The following is a 17,960-nucleotide window of genomic DNA, read 5'->3' as shown; positions in this document are numbered from 1 at the left end:
CCTTTTCATATCTTACCCCCTCACTTTACATCCTTTTGATCAACAACAATTATGAATTCACCTTAACTTGGAACTGCTCTTTGCCTAATCCGTGAAAGGCCGGCGAGGTCGCAGGGTCCACTGTGTCCTGGCTGAAGTTCTCCAGCAGGCTTGGGTTAATCTTCTTGGGCAAAGGTGGAGGCCTGGAGCTTTTCACCTGCCCACTGAACCCATTGATGACGACAACTGGATATCCTGTGAAAAGGTCAGCAGTGAGACAGGTGGAAGGACCATCATGCTCACATTGTTGAAAATGGTTTATTTTCCAGCTTTGGCACTCCACTCTCCCCTTGCTTTTGTTTTGCTTCTAATGTGTTCTTTCTTGTTTAAAAAATGTGCATAATTTATGCTTAATTTATGTCCTCCTTTTGAATGTGTTTCTGATGCCGTGTGTCTGTGATGCTGCTGCTGTGGTGCGGTTAGCGCCATGTTTTACAGCCAGCGGGAATCACGGTTCGACCCCCCGCTGCTGCCTTTAAGGAGATTCTACATTCTCCCTGAGACTGTGGATTTCAAGTCAAGTCACTTTTTATTGTCATTTCGACCATAAACGCTGGTACTATACATAGTAAAAATGAGACGTTTTTTCAGGACCATGGTGTTATATGACACAGTACAAAAACTAGACTGAACTATGTAAAAAAAACAACACAGAAAAAAACTACACTGGACTACAGGCCTACCCAGGACTGCATGAAGTGCACAAAACAGTGCAGGCATTACAATAAATAATAAACAAGACAATAGGCACAGTAATTTGCAGTAAGTTGGTGTCAGTCCAGACTCTGGGTACTGAGGAGTCTGATAGCTTGGGAGAAGAAACTGTTACATAGTCTGATCGTGAGAGCCTGAATGCTTCTGTGCCTTTTCCCAGACAGCAGGAGGGAGAAGAATTTGTTATGAGGGGTGCGTGGGGTCCTTCATAATGCTGTTTGCTTTGCGGATGCAGCATGTAGTGTAAGTGTCCATAATGGTGGGAAGAGAGACCCCGACAATCTTCTCAGCTGACCTCACTATCTGCTGCAGGGTCTTGTGATGCGAAATGGTGCAATTTCCAAACCAGGCAGTGATGCAGCTGCTCAGGATGCTCTCAATACAACCCCTGTAGAATGTGGAGTATGGGGGGGGGGGGGGGGAGATGGACTTTCCTCAGCCTTCAAAGAAAATAGAGACACTGCTGGGCTTTCTTTGCTAAGGAGCTGGTGTTGAGGGACCAGGTGAGATTCTACACCAGGTGAACACCAAGAAATTTGGTACTCTTAACGATCTCTACAGAGGAGCCATCCATTTCCTCCCACTTTCCACTGTTGCAGGGTAAGGGTTTGTGAGTTGTGGGCATGCTATGTTGGTGCCAGAAGTGTGGCAACACTTGTGGACTGCAAAGCATAATCCTTGGTCTGACTTGACACAAACAACGGCTTTGCTATCTGCTTCAATGTATATTTATCAAATAAAGCTTATTTTTAAAAGATTACACGTGTGCATACATGTTTGTCACATGTGCATTGAAACATAGCGTGAAATGCGTCATTTATCTGAAATCAGATTGGTCAGGATTGTGCTGGACAGCACAAATGTCCAGCACAAATATAGCATGCCCATAACTCACTAACCCTATTCTCACTAACCTAATCCAAATCTCTGGAGTTGGGAGGAAATCAGAGCATGAAGAGGAAATCCACATGGTCACAGGGAGAGGGTACCAACTTCTTACAAATGGTGGCATAAACTGATGCCCTATCTTACAGCTGGCATGGTAAGATGTTACCTCCTACATGGGAGGGAGCGGTTGGGCAGATATTACCACATGGTACAGCAAAGCTGTTGGTAAGTTGTTCCATTTCTACTGGTTACAAGAGGATTCTTAATCATGATGACCTAGTAACCTGTCCAAATTCAGAGTTGTCAATGGTTACTTGTTGAAGCTACTGCCATCTCTGATTTTGTTTTTGTGAACTGCTAATGCAACTATACACCTCACGCCTACCACCCTCCATTCCCCCACCTCTCCAAAATGGTCCACACCTGTATTGATTTCCTTGGCGGGCTGCTCTGGAATTCTTTCAACTGAATTGCTTGAGGGTTGGGCCAACCTTGAAGGTTCCTAGAAAAGGACAGAAATAAACATCATCAACACCTTTTCAACTACGTTTCTGCTTTATTACCCACCCTGCAGTATCCCTATAGAGGCTTTTTAATGTAATAAGTAAATCAGTCAGTAGTGCCCAGTGACAACATGGATGGTGACAATGTACACTCAGTAGCCACTCCATTAGGTACAGGAGTGGAAGCCAGCTTGGTTTCCTGCTGCTGCTGTAGCCCATCTCCTTCCAGGTTTGATGTGTTGTGCATTCAGAAATGTTCTTGTGCACACCACTGTTGCAAAGTGTGGTTGTTTCAGTTACAGTCATCTTCCTGTCAGCCGGAACCAGTCTGGCCATTCTCCTCTGACCTCTGTCGTTAACCAGGTGTATTCACCCACAGAGCTGCCACTCACTCGATGTTATTTTTTTTGCACAACTCTGTAAACTCTAAACAGGGGTTCCCAACCTGGGGCCTTTGGACCTCTCGGTTAATGATGGGGGCCATGACACGAAAGAAAGGTGGGAACCCCTACTCTAGAAGCGATTGTGTGTGACAATCCCAGCAGATAAGCAGTTTCTGCCCCGTCTGGCACCAACCATCATTCCACGGTCAAAGTCACTTTGACTACATTTCTTCCCCATTTTCATTTTTGATCTGAGCAACAACTGAACCTCTTGACCAGATCTGCATGCTAATACCTAATCAGCCAATCACGCGGCAGTATGCACTGAAATGCTGCCACTAGATATTTGCATTAAAGAGGCATACCTAATAAAGCGGCCACTGAGTGTAGGTCTGCCAGTTGAATGATGTAACAGCAACGACACTGTGGTCACAACCAGCACAACGCTCTCAGCTACGCCAGTTTCTTCCAAACAAGCAATGAACTGTTGGTAAGCTAATTGGCCTCTGTGTTGAGACGGGGCATTGGGAGGACGGCCCTGGATGTTAATACAGTGTTTTGATTGAAAAGGGGGAGGTTTCAGGCAAACAGCAATCCAACCAAGACCTCAGCGGTGGGGCTGGCAGAAGATGGTAACACATCACAACAGCAGTGAAGGCGAGGGAAGGCTACGGCACTGAAAGGCCCCCAGTCACCTTGCATTCCATACTGCTGGACCCCGAACCCGATCTGCCAATGACTGTATGGTGGCTGCCCATACATCAGCCTCCCCATGATAAAGTCACGCACAAGGATTCTCCATTCAGGGAATCTACCCTTCCAAAACAATGACTGCCCCTTTTCCCCTCACAGAGGCTGCTCAGTCCAGAGTTCTTCCTGGTGGTTACTTTTGTATCTCTGTCTGCACCCTCTTGTGCCTCCAACCTGCAAGTCCATGGGATGTGGAAGGAGACCTGAGTACCTGTATGCTTCACTCCGTGTACAGATGTGTGGGAGGGACTGTGGGAAGATGGAATTGATGGGAATGTGGGAACTATAAGGAGCATTCGATGGCTCTGGGCCTGTACTCACTGGAGTTTAGAAGAATGAGGGAGCATCTCATTGTAATCTATCGAATACAGAAAGACCTAGATAGAGTAGACATAGAGAAGATGTTTTCCATAGCGGGGGTGTCTAAGACCAGAGGGTAGAGCCTCAGAACAGAGACAATAGACAGTAGGTGCAGGAGTAGGCCATTTGGCCCTTTTAGCCAGAACTACCATTCACTGTGATCATGGCTGATCATACACAATCAGTACCCTGTTCTTGCCCTCTCCCCATATCCCCGACCCCACTATCTATAAGAGCTCTATCTAACTCTCTCTTGAATGAATCCAGAGACTTGGCCTCCACTGCCTTCTGGGGCAGAGCATTCCACATATCCACCACTCTCTGGGTGAAGAGGTTTTTCCGCATCTCTGTTCTAAATGGCCTACCCCTTATTCTTAAACTGTGGCCTCTAGTTCTAGACTCACCCATCAGCGGGAACATGCTTCCTGCCTCCAGCGTGTCCAATCCCTTAATAATCTTATATGTTTCAATCAGATCCCCTCTCATCCTTCTAAATTCCAGTGTATACAAGCCCAGTCACTCCAATCTTTCAACATATGACACTCTCGCCATTCCGGGAATTAACCTTGTGAACCTATGCTGCACTCCCTCAATAGCAAGAATGTCCTTCCTCAAATTTGGAGACAAAAACTGCACACAATACTCCAGGTGGGGTCTCACCAGGGCCCTGTACAGCTGCAGAAGGACCTCTTTACTCCTTTACTCAATTCCTCTTGTTATAAAGGTCAGCATGCCATTAGCTTTCTTTAAAAAAAGCAACCCTTCAGAACAGAAAAGAGTTGGGATTTCATTAGCCAGAGGGCAGTGAATCTGTGGAATTCATTGCTACAGCCAACTGAGAAGGTTAAGTTACTGGGTACACAATATTTAAAGTAAGGGTGTTAAAGATTACAGAGAGAAGGCAGGAGAATGAGATTGAGGTTGTCATAGCCTCAACACCTTTTAGAAAGCCACGATAGATAGATTCATCGGCCGAGGGACCTAATTCTGCTGTTACTATTTACCTTATGGTCTTGTGGAATAAAAGGTTCAAATTTATATATCGCAGCTACATCAAAACATACAGTGAAATGCATCATAGCATTAGAAACCAACATTTGTATGAATGTGAGCAAGACCGGAAGCATTGCCACACATTCCGGCTTCAGCACAGCATACCCACAATGCTGGCAGAAGACAATAAACCGGAACAAACAAGCAACAAAAGAACAGTACAACTAGTCTCAATCCCTCCTCCCACCCAGCCACAAACATGGACAGTCCTCCAACTGCAGGACAGATAGATAAAATAGGTTAAGGAAGGATTAGTGTAAAAAGGATGTTTTGCCACCTGTGGTGACTGAAGTGCCTATTTCTATGTTAAGCAACAATCTGCTGGCTGAAATGCAGGCTGAGTAGCATCTGTGGTGTTGGGGGGGGGGGGCGGGGTGGTGGAGGAGGAGGAATTGTTGCTGTTTCATCTCGAAACCGTGTATCAAGACTTTTTACATGGCTCCTCATTAATCCACATACACAGCAGGGCTTTGTCCTTAGCACACGTTCTACTCACATTATACTTTTGTGATTGTGTGTTTAAGTACAGCTCCTATGCTACATTTAATTTTGATGACTACACCACTGTTGGCCGAATCAAAGGTGGTGACAAATCGGCATATTGGAGAGAGACTGAAAATCTGGCTGAGTGGTGCCACAACAACAACCTCTCAATCAACAGCAGCAAAACCAAAGAAATGATTAATGACTGCATGAGGAAGAGGTCAGATGTCTGTGAACCAGTCCCTATTAAAGGAATAGAGGTTATAGAGTCATGAAAAAGTGCAGCACAAGAAACAAGTCTTTTGGCCCATCTGGTCCATGCCAAAACCATTTAAACTGCCTACTCTTCATTGATCTGCACTTCCACACCCCTACCATCCATGTACCTATCCAAACTTTGCTTAAACATTGAAATTGTGCTAGCATGCACCACTTGTGCTGGCAGCTCATTCCACACTCTCATAACCATCTGAGTGAAAAAATTGATCCTCATGTTCCCATTAAACTTTTCACCTTTCACCCTCAACCCATGACGTCAGGTTGTAGTCCCACCCAACCTCACCGGAGAAAGCCTGTTTGCATTTACCCTATCTATATCCCTCACAATTGTGTATACCTCTAACAAATCTCCTCTTAATCTATGTTCCAAGGAATAAAATCCTAACCTATTCAATCTTTCCTTATCACTCAGGTCCTCTAGACCTGACACATCCTCATACAATTTACTCTGTATTCTTTCAACCTTTCCTGTAAGTAGGTGACCAAAACTGCACACAATACTTCAAAGCATGCCTCATCAACATCATATACAACTTCAACTTAACCTCTCATCTCCTGTACTCAAAACTTTGATGTACGAAGGCTGATATCCCAAAAGCTTTCTTTACAACCCTAATGACGGTGATGGCACTTTCAATTAATTATGCACATATTTTGCAGATCCCTTTGTTCTACTGCCCTCCTCAGTGCTTTGCCATTCACTGCATAAGACCTACCCTGGTTGGTCCTACCAAAGTACAACACCTCACATAAATTCCATCTGCCGTTTCTCAGCCCACTTTTCCAGCTGATCCAGATCCTATTGTAAGACATGATAGTCTTCTTTACCGTCCACTACACCCCAACCTTGGTGTCATCCACAAATTTGCTGATCAGTTAATCACATTATCATCCAGATCATTGACATAGTTGACAAACAACAATGGACGCAGCACCAATCCCTGCAGTACACCACTAGTCACAGGTCACTAGTCTGAGAGAGACAACCCTCTACTACCACTCTTTGGCTTCTCCTCATAGTTAATGTCTAATCCAATTTTCTACCTCATTTCATTTCATTTTTCATCTTTTTATTGATTTTCAAATAAAAAAGTATACAAATCAGAGGAGGAGTTTAGCAAACAGATAATACAAAAGACAAACAGCAATAATAAAAACAAAGTATATAATGTCAAAATCAGATAGGTAAAATGTTACGCTGTTATATATACAATATAGTCATAAAAACTACAAGTCCTCATAGCAGTCATAAAAAAAAAGATTGGAAATTTTATTTGATAAAGGGGAAAAAACCCCACTAACTAAACTAAAACAAAAAAAAAAGAGAAAGAAAAAAGAAAGATTGGGCAGTTGAATTGAGGATAAAATTAGAAAAAAGAGAAAGAAAATAATGCTGAATGACTGACCTTCTTGACCATTTGGGATCTTCTCAAATGTCTTGCAAAAGTCCATGTAGACAACATCCACTGCCTTGCCTTCATACACTTTTCTAATAACCTCCTTGAAAAACTCTATAAGATTGGCTAGACATAATTTACCACACATGAAGCCATGCTGAGTATCCTTAATCATGTCTATCCAAATACTTATATCCAGTCGATTACAGTACCTTCCAATAACTTTCCCCACAACAGATGTCAGACTCACTAGCCTATAATTTCCTGATTTATGTTTCGAGCCTTTTTTAAACAGCAGGACACCATTTGGCAAACCTCCAATCCTCTGGTACCTATGCTCTGGGCAGCGACCAATCTGGATATTGGAATTTTGGAGAGGAGGGGATTTCAATCAGGTCCACTACCTGAGGATAAAAGGCAGGAACAGGTCACGGCAACGTAATAGGGCTTTGACCAGCGACCAATTCCCATTTGGGTTTGATCAGTCAGAGCAAATTTAAGGAAGGCAGGGGCAAGTGCAGTGGCTGTTGTCTGAGGGCACGTAGAGTGGTGACCTTAAGGCTTTAATTCTTCGAGGCTTCAGCGAAGAGAAGCTTCACTCAGAGAAAGCAAGGGAAGAAAAACTCATTTTTTCCTTCTGTTCTTTATATCTGCTCAGCTAAGACAGTAGGGATGTAGACAGGATAGTGGAGTGCTTCTCTTGCGGGTTGTGAGAATGCAGGGGGGTCTCCAGTGTCCCCGATGGATATAGCTGTGAGAAGTGCATCCAGCTGCAGCTTCTAGCAATTCACATTAGGGAGCTGGAGCTGGAACTGCATGAACCTGGGAAGCTCAAGGGGTGATACACAGGACGCATAGAGAGGTATTTACACCCAACGAAACTGGGTGACAGTCAGGAAGGGGAAAGCGGTTAAGGAATCAGTGCAGAGCACTCCTGTGGCCATCCTGCTCACAACAGCTATATCGATCTGGATTCTGTCAGGGAAATGACTTAACAGAGGAACAGTGGTCGGGTCTTTAGCAATGAGTCTTCCTCTGTGACTCAGAGGGGAAGGGGGAGAAGAGGCATGCTGTGGTGATAGGGGCTTCATAAGTTAGCACAATGGACAGGAAGTTCTGTGGGTGAAATGAGACTCCTGGATGCTATGTTGCCTCCTGGATGCCAAGGTCCCGGGATATCTCAGACTGAGTCCTCAGTATTCTTAAGTGGGTGGGCGAACAGCCAGAAGTTATGGTCCACGTAGGTATCAATGATATGGGTAGGACAAGTGACGAGGTTCTGCAAAGGGAGGTCAGGGAGTTAGTTGCTAAGTTAAAGGGCAGGATTGCCAGGGTTGTATTTTCCGGATTGCTACCCATGCCACATGCCAGTGAGTCCAGAACTAGGAAGAATATACAGTTTAGTTGGTGGCTAAGGAGTTGGTGTAGGAGGGAGGGCATAAGATTTTTGGATCATTGGGCTCTTCTTCCAGGGAGGTGGGACATGTACAGAGTGGTCAGTTTGCACCCGAACTGACGGTGGACTAATATCCCAGCAGGAAGGCTTGTTCATACTGCACGGGAGGGTTTGCAGGGGGATGGGAACTAGAGTGCCAGAACAGTTAGTGGAGGCAGATGTTGGTAAGACTTCAGACAAAGTTAGGAATCAAAAAGTTGAGCGTGGTGTGTCTAGTGTCCTGAGCTGCCTACATTTAAATGCAATAGGTATCGTAGGAAAGTTGGTTAATAGTGCTGAAGATGCGGTAGCTGGTTTACGAACAGAGGCAATGTATAGTGAGGAGAAGCTGTTGCTAGGGCAAAGTTACAGTCAACAGGATGAATTGCAACGGAAAAGATGGATAAAATCGGAAAGGCTTAATACAGGACTGAAGAAGTTGTATCTGAATGCAGGCAGTATACAGATTGCAGCACGGTTGCAGATTGGCAGATATGTAGGCATCACTGAATCATGGCTGAAAGATTATTGCTGGGAGCTTAATGTCTTGGAATACACATGGTATTGAAAAGATAGGAAGGAAGGCAGAAGAGGTTGCATTGCCCGGTTGGTAAAAAACTGAATTCAAATCATTAGGAAGAGGTGACATAGGGTCAAGAAGGTGTTGAATCATTGTGGATAGAGCTAAGGAACTGCAAGGTTGAAAAGACCCTGATGGGAGACGTGTACGAACTCCCAAACAGTTGTAACAATATGGTCTAAAAATTACAACAAAATGCATGTCAAAACAGCAATGTTACAATAGTCATGGGGACTTCAAAATGCAGGTATATTGTGAAAATCAGGTTGGTGCTGGGTTACAGGAGGGGGAATTTCTAGAGTGCCTATAAGATGGCTTCTTAGAGCAACTCATGGTTGATCCCAAGAGAGGATCAGCTACTCTGGATTGGGTGTTGTGCAATGAACCAGAATTGATTAGAGAGCTTAAGGTAAAAGAACCCTTAGGGGTAAGTGATCATAACATGATCAAATACACCCTGAAATTTGAGAAAGAGAAGCTAAAGACAGATGTATCAGTATTACAATGGAGTAAAGGAAATTACAGAGGCCATGAGTTGGCCAGAATTGATTGGAAAAGAACACTGGCAGGGATGATGGCAGAGCAGCAATGGCTAGAATTTCTGGAAGCAATTTGGAAGGCACAGGATATATACATCCCAAAGAGGAAGAAGTATTCTAAAGGAAAGATGACATAACCATGGCGAACAAGAGAAGTCAAAGCCAACATAAAAGCCGAAGAGAGGGCATATAATAGAACAAAGATTCATGGAAAGTTAGAGGATTGGGAGTTGTAATAACCAACAGAAGGCAACTAAAAATTGCAAATATCACTCCCCTCTTCAAGAAGGGAGAGAGGCAGAATAAAGGAAACTATAGTCCAGTTAGTCTAACCTCAGAGGTTGGGAAGATGTTGGAGTTGACTATTGAGAATGAGGTTTTAGGGTTCTTGGAGGCACAAAATAAAATAGGCTGTAGTCAGCATGGTTTCGTCAAAGAAAATCTTGCCTGACAGATCTGTTGGAATTCTTTGAAGAAGTAACAAGCAGGACAGAAAAAGGAGAATCGGTTGAAGTTACAAACCAGAGAAATTCTGCAGATGCTGGAAATCCGAGCAACACACATAAAATGCTGGAGGAACTCAGCAGGCCAGACAGCATCTATGGAAAAAAGTACAGTCGACGTTTCAAGCCGAAACACCGACTGTACTTTTTTCCATAGAAGCTGCCTGGCCTGCCGACTGTACTTTTTTCCATAGATGCTGCCTGGCCTGCTGAGTTCCTCCAACATTTTGTGTGTGTTAATTGGTTGATGTTGTGTACTTGGAGTTTCAGAAGGCCTTTGACAAGGCACCATACATGAGGCTGCTTAACAGGCTACGAGCCCATGGTATTACAGGAAAGATTCTAGCATGGATAAAGTAGTAGCTGATTGGCAGGAGGTAAAGTTTGGGAAAAAACAGAGCCTTTTCTGACTGGCTGTCAGTGACTAGTGGTGTTCCACAGGGTCTGTACTGAGACTGATTCTTTTTACCATACGTTAATGACTTGGATGATGGAATCGATGGCTTTGTTGCAAAGTTTGCAGGTGATATGGAGAAAGTTGGAGGGGCAGGTAGTTTTGAGGAAGTAGAGAGGCCACAGAAGGCTTTAGGCAGCTTCGGGAAGTGAATGGCCATGCACTTTGGTAGAAGAAATGAATGGGTTGACTATGTTCTAAATGAAGAGAAATACAAAAAAACTGGTGCAAAGGGACTTGGGTGTCCTTGTACAGGACTCCCTAAAGGTTAATTTTTAGACTGAGTCTGTGGTGAGGAAGGCAAATGCAATGTGTAAGCATTTATTTAAAGATGACTGGAATATATAAAAAAAGGATGTAATGTTGAAACTTCATAAAGCTCTGTTGAGGCATCACTGGGAGCAGTTTGTCTTAGAAAGGATGTTCTGAAACTGGAGATGGTTCAAATGAGGTTCTTGAAAAGGATTCCAGGATTGAATGGCTTGTCATATGAAGAGCATGTGATGGCTCTGGGACTGTATTCACTGGAATTCAGAAGAATGAGGGGTAACATCAATGAAACCTGTCAAATGGTGAAAGGTCTTGACAGAGTGGATGTGAAGAGGATGTTCCCTATGGTGGGAGAGTCTAATTCCAGAGGACAGCCTCAGAATAGGGGGGCGTGGTCCTCTTTTATCAGATAATGAGGTATTTCTTTAGCCAGAGGGTGGTGAATCTGCAGAATTCTTTGCCACAGGCAGATGAGGAGGCAGAGCATTCAAGTATATTTAAGGCAGAGGATGATAGATTCATAATTTGTCAGAACATGAGGGATATGAGGAGAAGGCAGGAGATTGGAGCTGAGAGGAAAGATGGATCAGCCATGATGAAATGGCGGAGTAGTTTTGATGGGCCAAATGGTCTAATTCTGCTCCTACATCTTGTGGTCTGACAGGCTAAGGATGCTTTAAATACCTCTGCTAGTAGATGAGCCAGCCTTTCAAAGGTTTGCTACAGACTGGGAAGTGGGGCCTTCCTCTTCCACTGGAACCTTACCTGCCTGTCAAATTCTCTCACCTCAGTAACATCCTGGGGTGCAGCAGACATGGATGGCTTGATTGGGATGCATGTTCCGCTGGCCCTTCTCCCCCTCTTATCCTCGACCTCTTTCACCATGCCTTCCAGGGACCTCTCCAGGGAACGAGAGCTTTGTTTCCTCGGCAGCGGTGGCTCCATACTGCAAATAACAATGCTTAACGTTAAATTACATTGGCGTGTTACCTTCCAATTCAGAGGTGTGGTCACTAGAGCACCCTGGGAAATGGGGAAAGATCTCAGGGATCGCCCTGTTTCCAATATTATGGGTGAATGCATCAAATGGGAACAATGCACTGGCTGTGGTGATGGTCTGGTATGCCGGAGTCCACACCTGTTGAAGTGCAACTAAAAGTTTAAATCTCAACATGGTTATAATCAGTTCATGAAATATGGTAGTGTAGCAGTTAGCTGAATGCTTTACTCCATTTCTTCTGTTCCCCACTCTGGCCTTTTACTTCGTTTCACCTGTCCACCACCTCTCCCTGGGTGCCCTCCTCTTCCCTACCTCCTACAGTCCACTCTCCTCTCCTATCAGATTCCTTCTCTCCAGCCCTTTACCTTCCCTACGTATCTGGTGTCACACATCACCTTCTGGCTCCCCTGCTCTCCCCTCCCCACCCCCCACCCACCATTTTGTCCTGCTGTCTTCCCCCTTCCATTCCAGTCCTGAAGAAGGGTCTTGGCTTGAAATGTCGACTGCTTATTCTTTCCAGCATCTGCAGACTTTATGATTACAATAATGCTTTAAAGAGTCCGCTGTAAAGTTGGTGTTGAATTCCTGCTGCTGTCTGTAAGGAGTTTGTACATCCTCCCCATGGGTTTCCTTTCCTTTCCAGGTGCACTGGTTTCCTCCCACATTCCAGAGATGTATGGTTAGGGTTGGAGAGTAGTGGGCATGCTATTTTGATGCTGGAAGTGTGCTCCCAGCAGATGGTCACTGACGCAAACAACATATTTCACTGAATCTTCCTCTTTTTGGCATATTTTTATCCATGTGCTTGTTTAAGAGTTCCTTAGATGCTCCCAATATATCTGCACCATCTGGCAGCATGTCTATGTACTCACCCCTTACCATCTTTGTGACAAAAAAACTACCTCTGACATCGTCCATTTCTGTCCTCCTTAAAATTATGCCCAAGTCACTTCTGCCCCGGGAAAAGGCCTCTGGCTACCCACATTATCTATGCCTCTAATCATCTTGTACACCTTTATCAAGTCACCTGTCTTCATCCTTCACTCCAAAGAGATAAGCCCAATCAGAGCCCAAAAACCTCTCTTTATATTTTGTTTTACTAACTTTCTGAATGGGAAGCTAATGGTGAGATGTCCGCTTGATGAAGGTGCTCTCACAGTGCTGATGGTTGGGGAGAACCAGGGATGATATATGAGCAACAGTGCATAAAATCATACCATATAGAAACAGGACCTTCAGCCCACCGTATGAATGATCTGTTACCCATCTACAATAATCCCCTTTACTAGCACTTGGCTTGTAACCATAAGACACAAGAGCAGAATTAGGCTATTCAGCCCATTGAGTCTGCTCTGCCATTAAGTCATGGATGGTCCATTTCCCTCTCAAGCCCTTTCTCCTGCCTTCTCAACACAACCATTCATGCCCTATGCTGTACTTTTCTGTGACTCTATAGTAATAAATAAACAAACAATAAATATCGAGAATATGAGATGAAGTCCGTAAAAGTTAGTCCAAAGGTTGTGGGAATATTTCAATGATGGGGCAAGTGAATGTGAGTGAAGTTATCCCTTTTGGTTCAAGAGACAGAGATATGATTGGTAAGAACTGTTCCTTGAGCCTGGCTGTGTGAGTCCAGAGGCTCCCATACGTTCTTCCTGATGACATCATTGAGAACAAAGCAACATGGAATATATAAAAGGACCATTTGGCCCAACTTGACCATGCCAACCAAGGTGACTATCTGAGCTAAACCCATTTGCCTACGTTTGGCTCATAATCCTCTCAATAATTTCCATCCATGTACCCAACCAAACATGCTTTACACATTTATACCTGGCACTACCACTTCAGCTGCAGCTCGTTCCATATAAAACCATAAATAAGAGAAGAATTCAGCCATTCAGCCCATCAAGTCTGCTCTGCTATTCCATCACGACTGACTCCAGATCCCATTCAACCCCATACACCTGCTTTCTCGCCATTTGATAGCCGGACCAATCAGGAAACTATCAACTTCTGCCTTAAATGTACCCATGGACTTGGCCTCCACCGCAGTCTGTGGCAGAGGATTCCACAGATTCACTACTCTCTAGCTAAAAAATTCCTCCTTACCTCTGTTCTAAAAAATTGCCCTTCAATTTTAACTGAGTATAGGCCTAAAGCTGCCAAACACTCCTCATATGTTAACCCCTTCATTCCCAGAATCATCCTCATGAATATCCTCTGGATTCTCTCCAATGACAGCACATCTTTTCTGAGATATAGGGCCCGAAACTGTCAACTATACTCCAAGTGTGGCCTGGCTAGTGTCTTATAAAGCCTCAGCATTATCTGCTTGCTTTTATATTCTATTCCCCTTGAAAAAAATGCCAACTTTGCATTTGCCTTACTTAACCTGTAAATTTACCTTCAGGGAATAAGTCCCTCTGCTCCTCTGATGTTTGAATTTTCTCCCCACTTAGATAACAGTCCGCGCTATTGTTCTTTTCCCAAAATGCATTATTGTACATTTCCCAACATTGTATTCCATCTGCCACTTTTTTGCCCATTCTTCCAACTTGTTTAAGTCCTGCTACAATCCTCAGCACTACCTATCCCTCTGCCCACCTTCGTACCATCTGCAAACTTTGCCATAAAGCCATTAATTCCATTATCCAAATCACTGACAAACAATGTGAAAAGTGTGGAATGGGACCCGCTATGAGGGCCTCACGATTGGCCGCTTTTTGATATCCCAAGGATGCGGCCTGGAAGGCGAGCGTGTCTTCAGGGCTCCAGTATTTTGGGGCTCTGGGGGCGTGCTGACTCTAGGCCGGTGCCCCTGACTGAAGCATCACGGGAGAACACAGAACATCGGGAGCAGCAGGTTAGCTGCCAGGGGTTGTGTGCCTGGACAGCTGCGCCCTTTTGGTGCCGACTCTCTGGGCGCAGAGCTCGGAAAAAACAACACATTGTAAATCAGCGAGTTGTTTGTTATGTCTCCCCTCTCGCTATGAAACAGGGACACCTCTTTTTCCCTTATTAGGGAGAGAGAGAGAGCCTGTGTTATGTCAAATTATCAGGTGAACGAGTAGTCTTTAGGGTACTGCAGGTCTGTGTAATGATGCTTTGCTGCATGCTTGAGTGCTTGGTGGAGGGTGCTGATGCTTTTTGCCGGTGGGGGTGGGGGGGGGGGTCGTTGCCCTGCTGCTGCTTGTGTGTGGGGGGGAGCTGGGGCTCGAATGTTTTAACTGTCATTCATTCTTTGGGGCACTCCTCTGTTTTTGTGGATGTCTGAGTAGAAAAAGAATTTCAGGATGTATATTGTATACATTTCTCTGACATTAAACGTACCTATTGAACTACTGAAGTAGCAGCCCCAATACTGATCCCTGAGCAACACCACTAGTCACTGGCAGCCAACCAGCCCCTGTCTATCAGCCATCTCTCTATCCATACTAGTATCTTTCCTGTAGCGCCACAGGATTATATCTTACAAAGCAGTCTCATGTGTAGCACCTTATCAAATGTCTTCTGAAAAACCCAGTGCCTCTCCTTTATCCACCCTGCTTGATACTTCCTCAAAGAACTCTAACAGATTTGTCAGGCAAGATTTCCCTTCACAGAAACCATGCTGACTTTGACTTTCTTTATCATTAGTTTCCAAGTACCTGAAAGCCTCATCCTTAATAATAGACTCCAACACCTCCCAAGCAGTGAGGTCAGACTAACTGGCTCATAATTCCCTTTCTTTTGTCTTCCTCCTTTCTTAAAGAGTGGAGTGCCATTTGCAATCTTCCATTCCTCCCGGACCATGCCAGAATTAAGTGATTCTTGAAGCATCATGACCAATGCATCCGGTATCTCTTCTGCAGCCTCTCTCAGGACTCTGGGATTCAGTCCATCTGGTCCAGGTGACTTAACCACCTTAAGACCTTTGAGTTTGCCTAGCACTTTTTCTTTTGTAATAGCAATGGCACTCACTCCTGCTCCCTGACACTCATGGACCTCTGGCACACAGCTAGTGTCCTCCACAGTGAAGACGATGCAAAGTACCCATTACATTAATCTGCCAGTTCTTTATCCCCCAATACTACCTCATCAGCATCATTTTCCAATATCAACTCTCACTTACCTTTTCCTCTTTATATAACTGTAAAAAATGCTTTTGTATCCTGTTTTATATTATTGGCTATTTTGCCCTTATATTTCATCTTTTCCCTTCTTATCACATTTTAGCTGCCTTTTAGAACATAGAACATTAAAATCTATAGCACATTACAGGCCCTTCAGCCCACAATGTTGTGCCGACCATATAACCTACTCTAGAAGCTGCCGAGAATTTCCTTATTGCATAGCCCTCTATTTTTCTAAACATCATGTACTATCTACGAGTCTCTTAAATTTTGTTGGATTTTAAAAGCTTCCCAATCATCCAACTTCCTACACACTTTTGCTACTTTATATGTCCTCTCCTTGGGTTTTACGCAGTCCTTAACTTATCTTGTCAGCCACAGTTGCCTACCCCTGCCACTTGAGAACAACTTCTGTGGGACATACCTATCTTGCGCCTTGTAAACTATTCCCAAAAACTTCAGCCATCTCTGCTCTGCCATCATCCACACCAGTATCCTCCTCCAATCCACCTGGGCAAGCTCCTCTCTCATGACTCTGTAATTCCCTTTATTTCATTCCGATACATGTGAGCTATGCTTCTCCCTCTCAAATTGCAGTATTAATTCAATCATATTATGATCACTAAGGATTCATAAGGGTTCATAGAAAGATACAAACACAGAAAACCTACAGCACAATACAGACCCTTCGGCCCACAAGGCTGTGCTGAACATGTCCATGCTCCTTTACATTAAGCCCCCTTATAAGATCTAGGTTATTACATACACCTAATCTAAGATAGTCTTTCCCCGAGTGAGCTCAAGCACAAGCTGCTCTAAAAAGTCATCTCGTAAGCATTCAATAAATTCTTTCTCTTGAGATCTGATACCAACCTGATTTTCCCAATCGCTTTACATATTGAAGTCTCCCATTAGAGTTGTATCATTACCCTTATTACATGCCCTCTCCAGCTCCCTTTGCAATTTCAACCCAACATCTTGGTTACTATTTGAAGTCCTATATATAATCCCCAAGTGGTTTGTTAACTCCACACTCAAAGATTTGACATTCTTTGATCCTGTGTCGTCTCATTCTAAAGATGTAATTTCATCACTTAACAACAGAGCCACACCACCGCCTATTCCTTCTTGCCTGTCCTTCTGATACAAATTATATCCTTTGATGTTAAAATCCCACCATCATCCCTCTGAAACTAGTCCCTCAGATTCCTTTCATCCACCCCCTCCCTTTAAACCTACATCCTTTAGTTTTTGACCCCCATACATTGGGGAAAAGTATGACCTTTTATCTTACCCATCCCACTCATGGTTTTATAAGCCATGATAAGATCAGCCCTCAGCCTCCTTCACTCCAATGAAAACTGTCCGAGTTCATGCAAAGATGCAAGAGGTCTGCAGATGCTGGAAATCTTGAGCAACACATGTCACCTTGATGAAAGGTCTCAGCCTGGAACATCAACTGTTTATTCCCTTCCTTAGAGACTGCCTGGTCTGCTGAGTTATTGCAGAATTGTGTGTGTGTTGTCTAATTGATCTGATATCTCCTTAAGATTCAGCTATCAGCTTTATTACATTAAGACCATAAGATACAGAATCTGCTCCGTCATTTCATCATGGCTGATCCATTTTTCCTCTCAGCCCCAATCTCCTGCTTTCTCCGCCTATCCTTTCATGCTATGACCAATCAAGAATCTATCAACTACAGCTGCCCGTGACAATGAATTTCACAGATTCAATACTCCAATGTTAAAGAAATTCCCCCTCTTCTCCGTTCTGAAAGGACCCCCCCCCCCCCCATTTTGAATCTGTGTCCTCTGGTCTTAGACATTCCCACCACAGGAAACACCCTCTTCAAGGAAACACTCTATCAAGGTCTTTCACCACTTGACAGGTTTCATTGATGTTCCCCCTCATTCTTCTGAAATCCCATGAATACAGGCCCACAGCCATCACATGCTCTTCAGTTAACAAGCCATTCAATCCTGGAATCATTTTCGTGAACCTCTTTTGAACCCTCTCCAGTTTCAGCACACCCTTTCTAAGAGAAGGGGCTCAAAACTGCTCACAATACTACAAGCGTGGCCTCATTAGTGCTTTATAAAGTCTCAACATTACATTCTTGCTTTAATATTCTAATCCTCTTGAATTATAAGAATAAAGAGTTACATACATAAAAACTAAACTTGGAATTTAAAGTACAGATACGGATCAA

At 44.0% G+C, this 17,960-nt stretch overlaps 1 protein-coding gene across 1 annotated transcript in view; it reads right to left on the bottom strand.

Moving 5' to 3' along the window:
• The window catches only part of LOC132391940 (dedicator of cytokinesis protein 2-like), a 1,209,929-nt gene that overhangs the window by 5,899 nt on the left and 1,186,070 nt on the right, over positions 1-17,960 (bottom strand). Inside the window, exons 49-51 of the mRNA XM_059965744.1 lie at positions 11,417-11,576; positions 2,065-2,143; positions 62-234 (exon numbers count right to left, since the gene is read on the bottom strand). Coding sequence (XP_059821727.1) covers positions 62-234; positions 2,065-2,143; positions 11,417-11,576 — 412 coding nt within the window. The remainder of the gene's footprint in view (positions 1-61; positions 235-2,064; positions 2,144-11,416; positions 11,577-17,960) is intronic.

This window comes from Hypanus sabinus, chromosome 3, assembly GCF_030144855.1.
Source record: "Hypanus sabinus isolate sHypSab1 chromosome 3, sHypSab1.hap1, whole genome shotgun sequence".
Taxonomy (NCBI): Eukaryota; Metazoa; Chordata; class Chondrichthyes; order Myliobatiformes; family Dasyatidae; genus Hypanus; species Hypanus sabinus.
The sequence above is the reverse complement of the archived record's forward strand: the minus strand, read 5'-3'. Positions and strand labels throughout refer to the sequence as shown.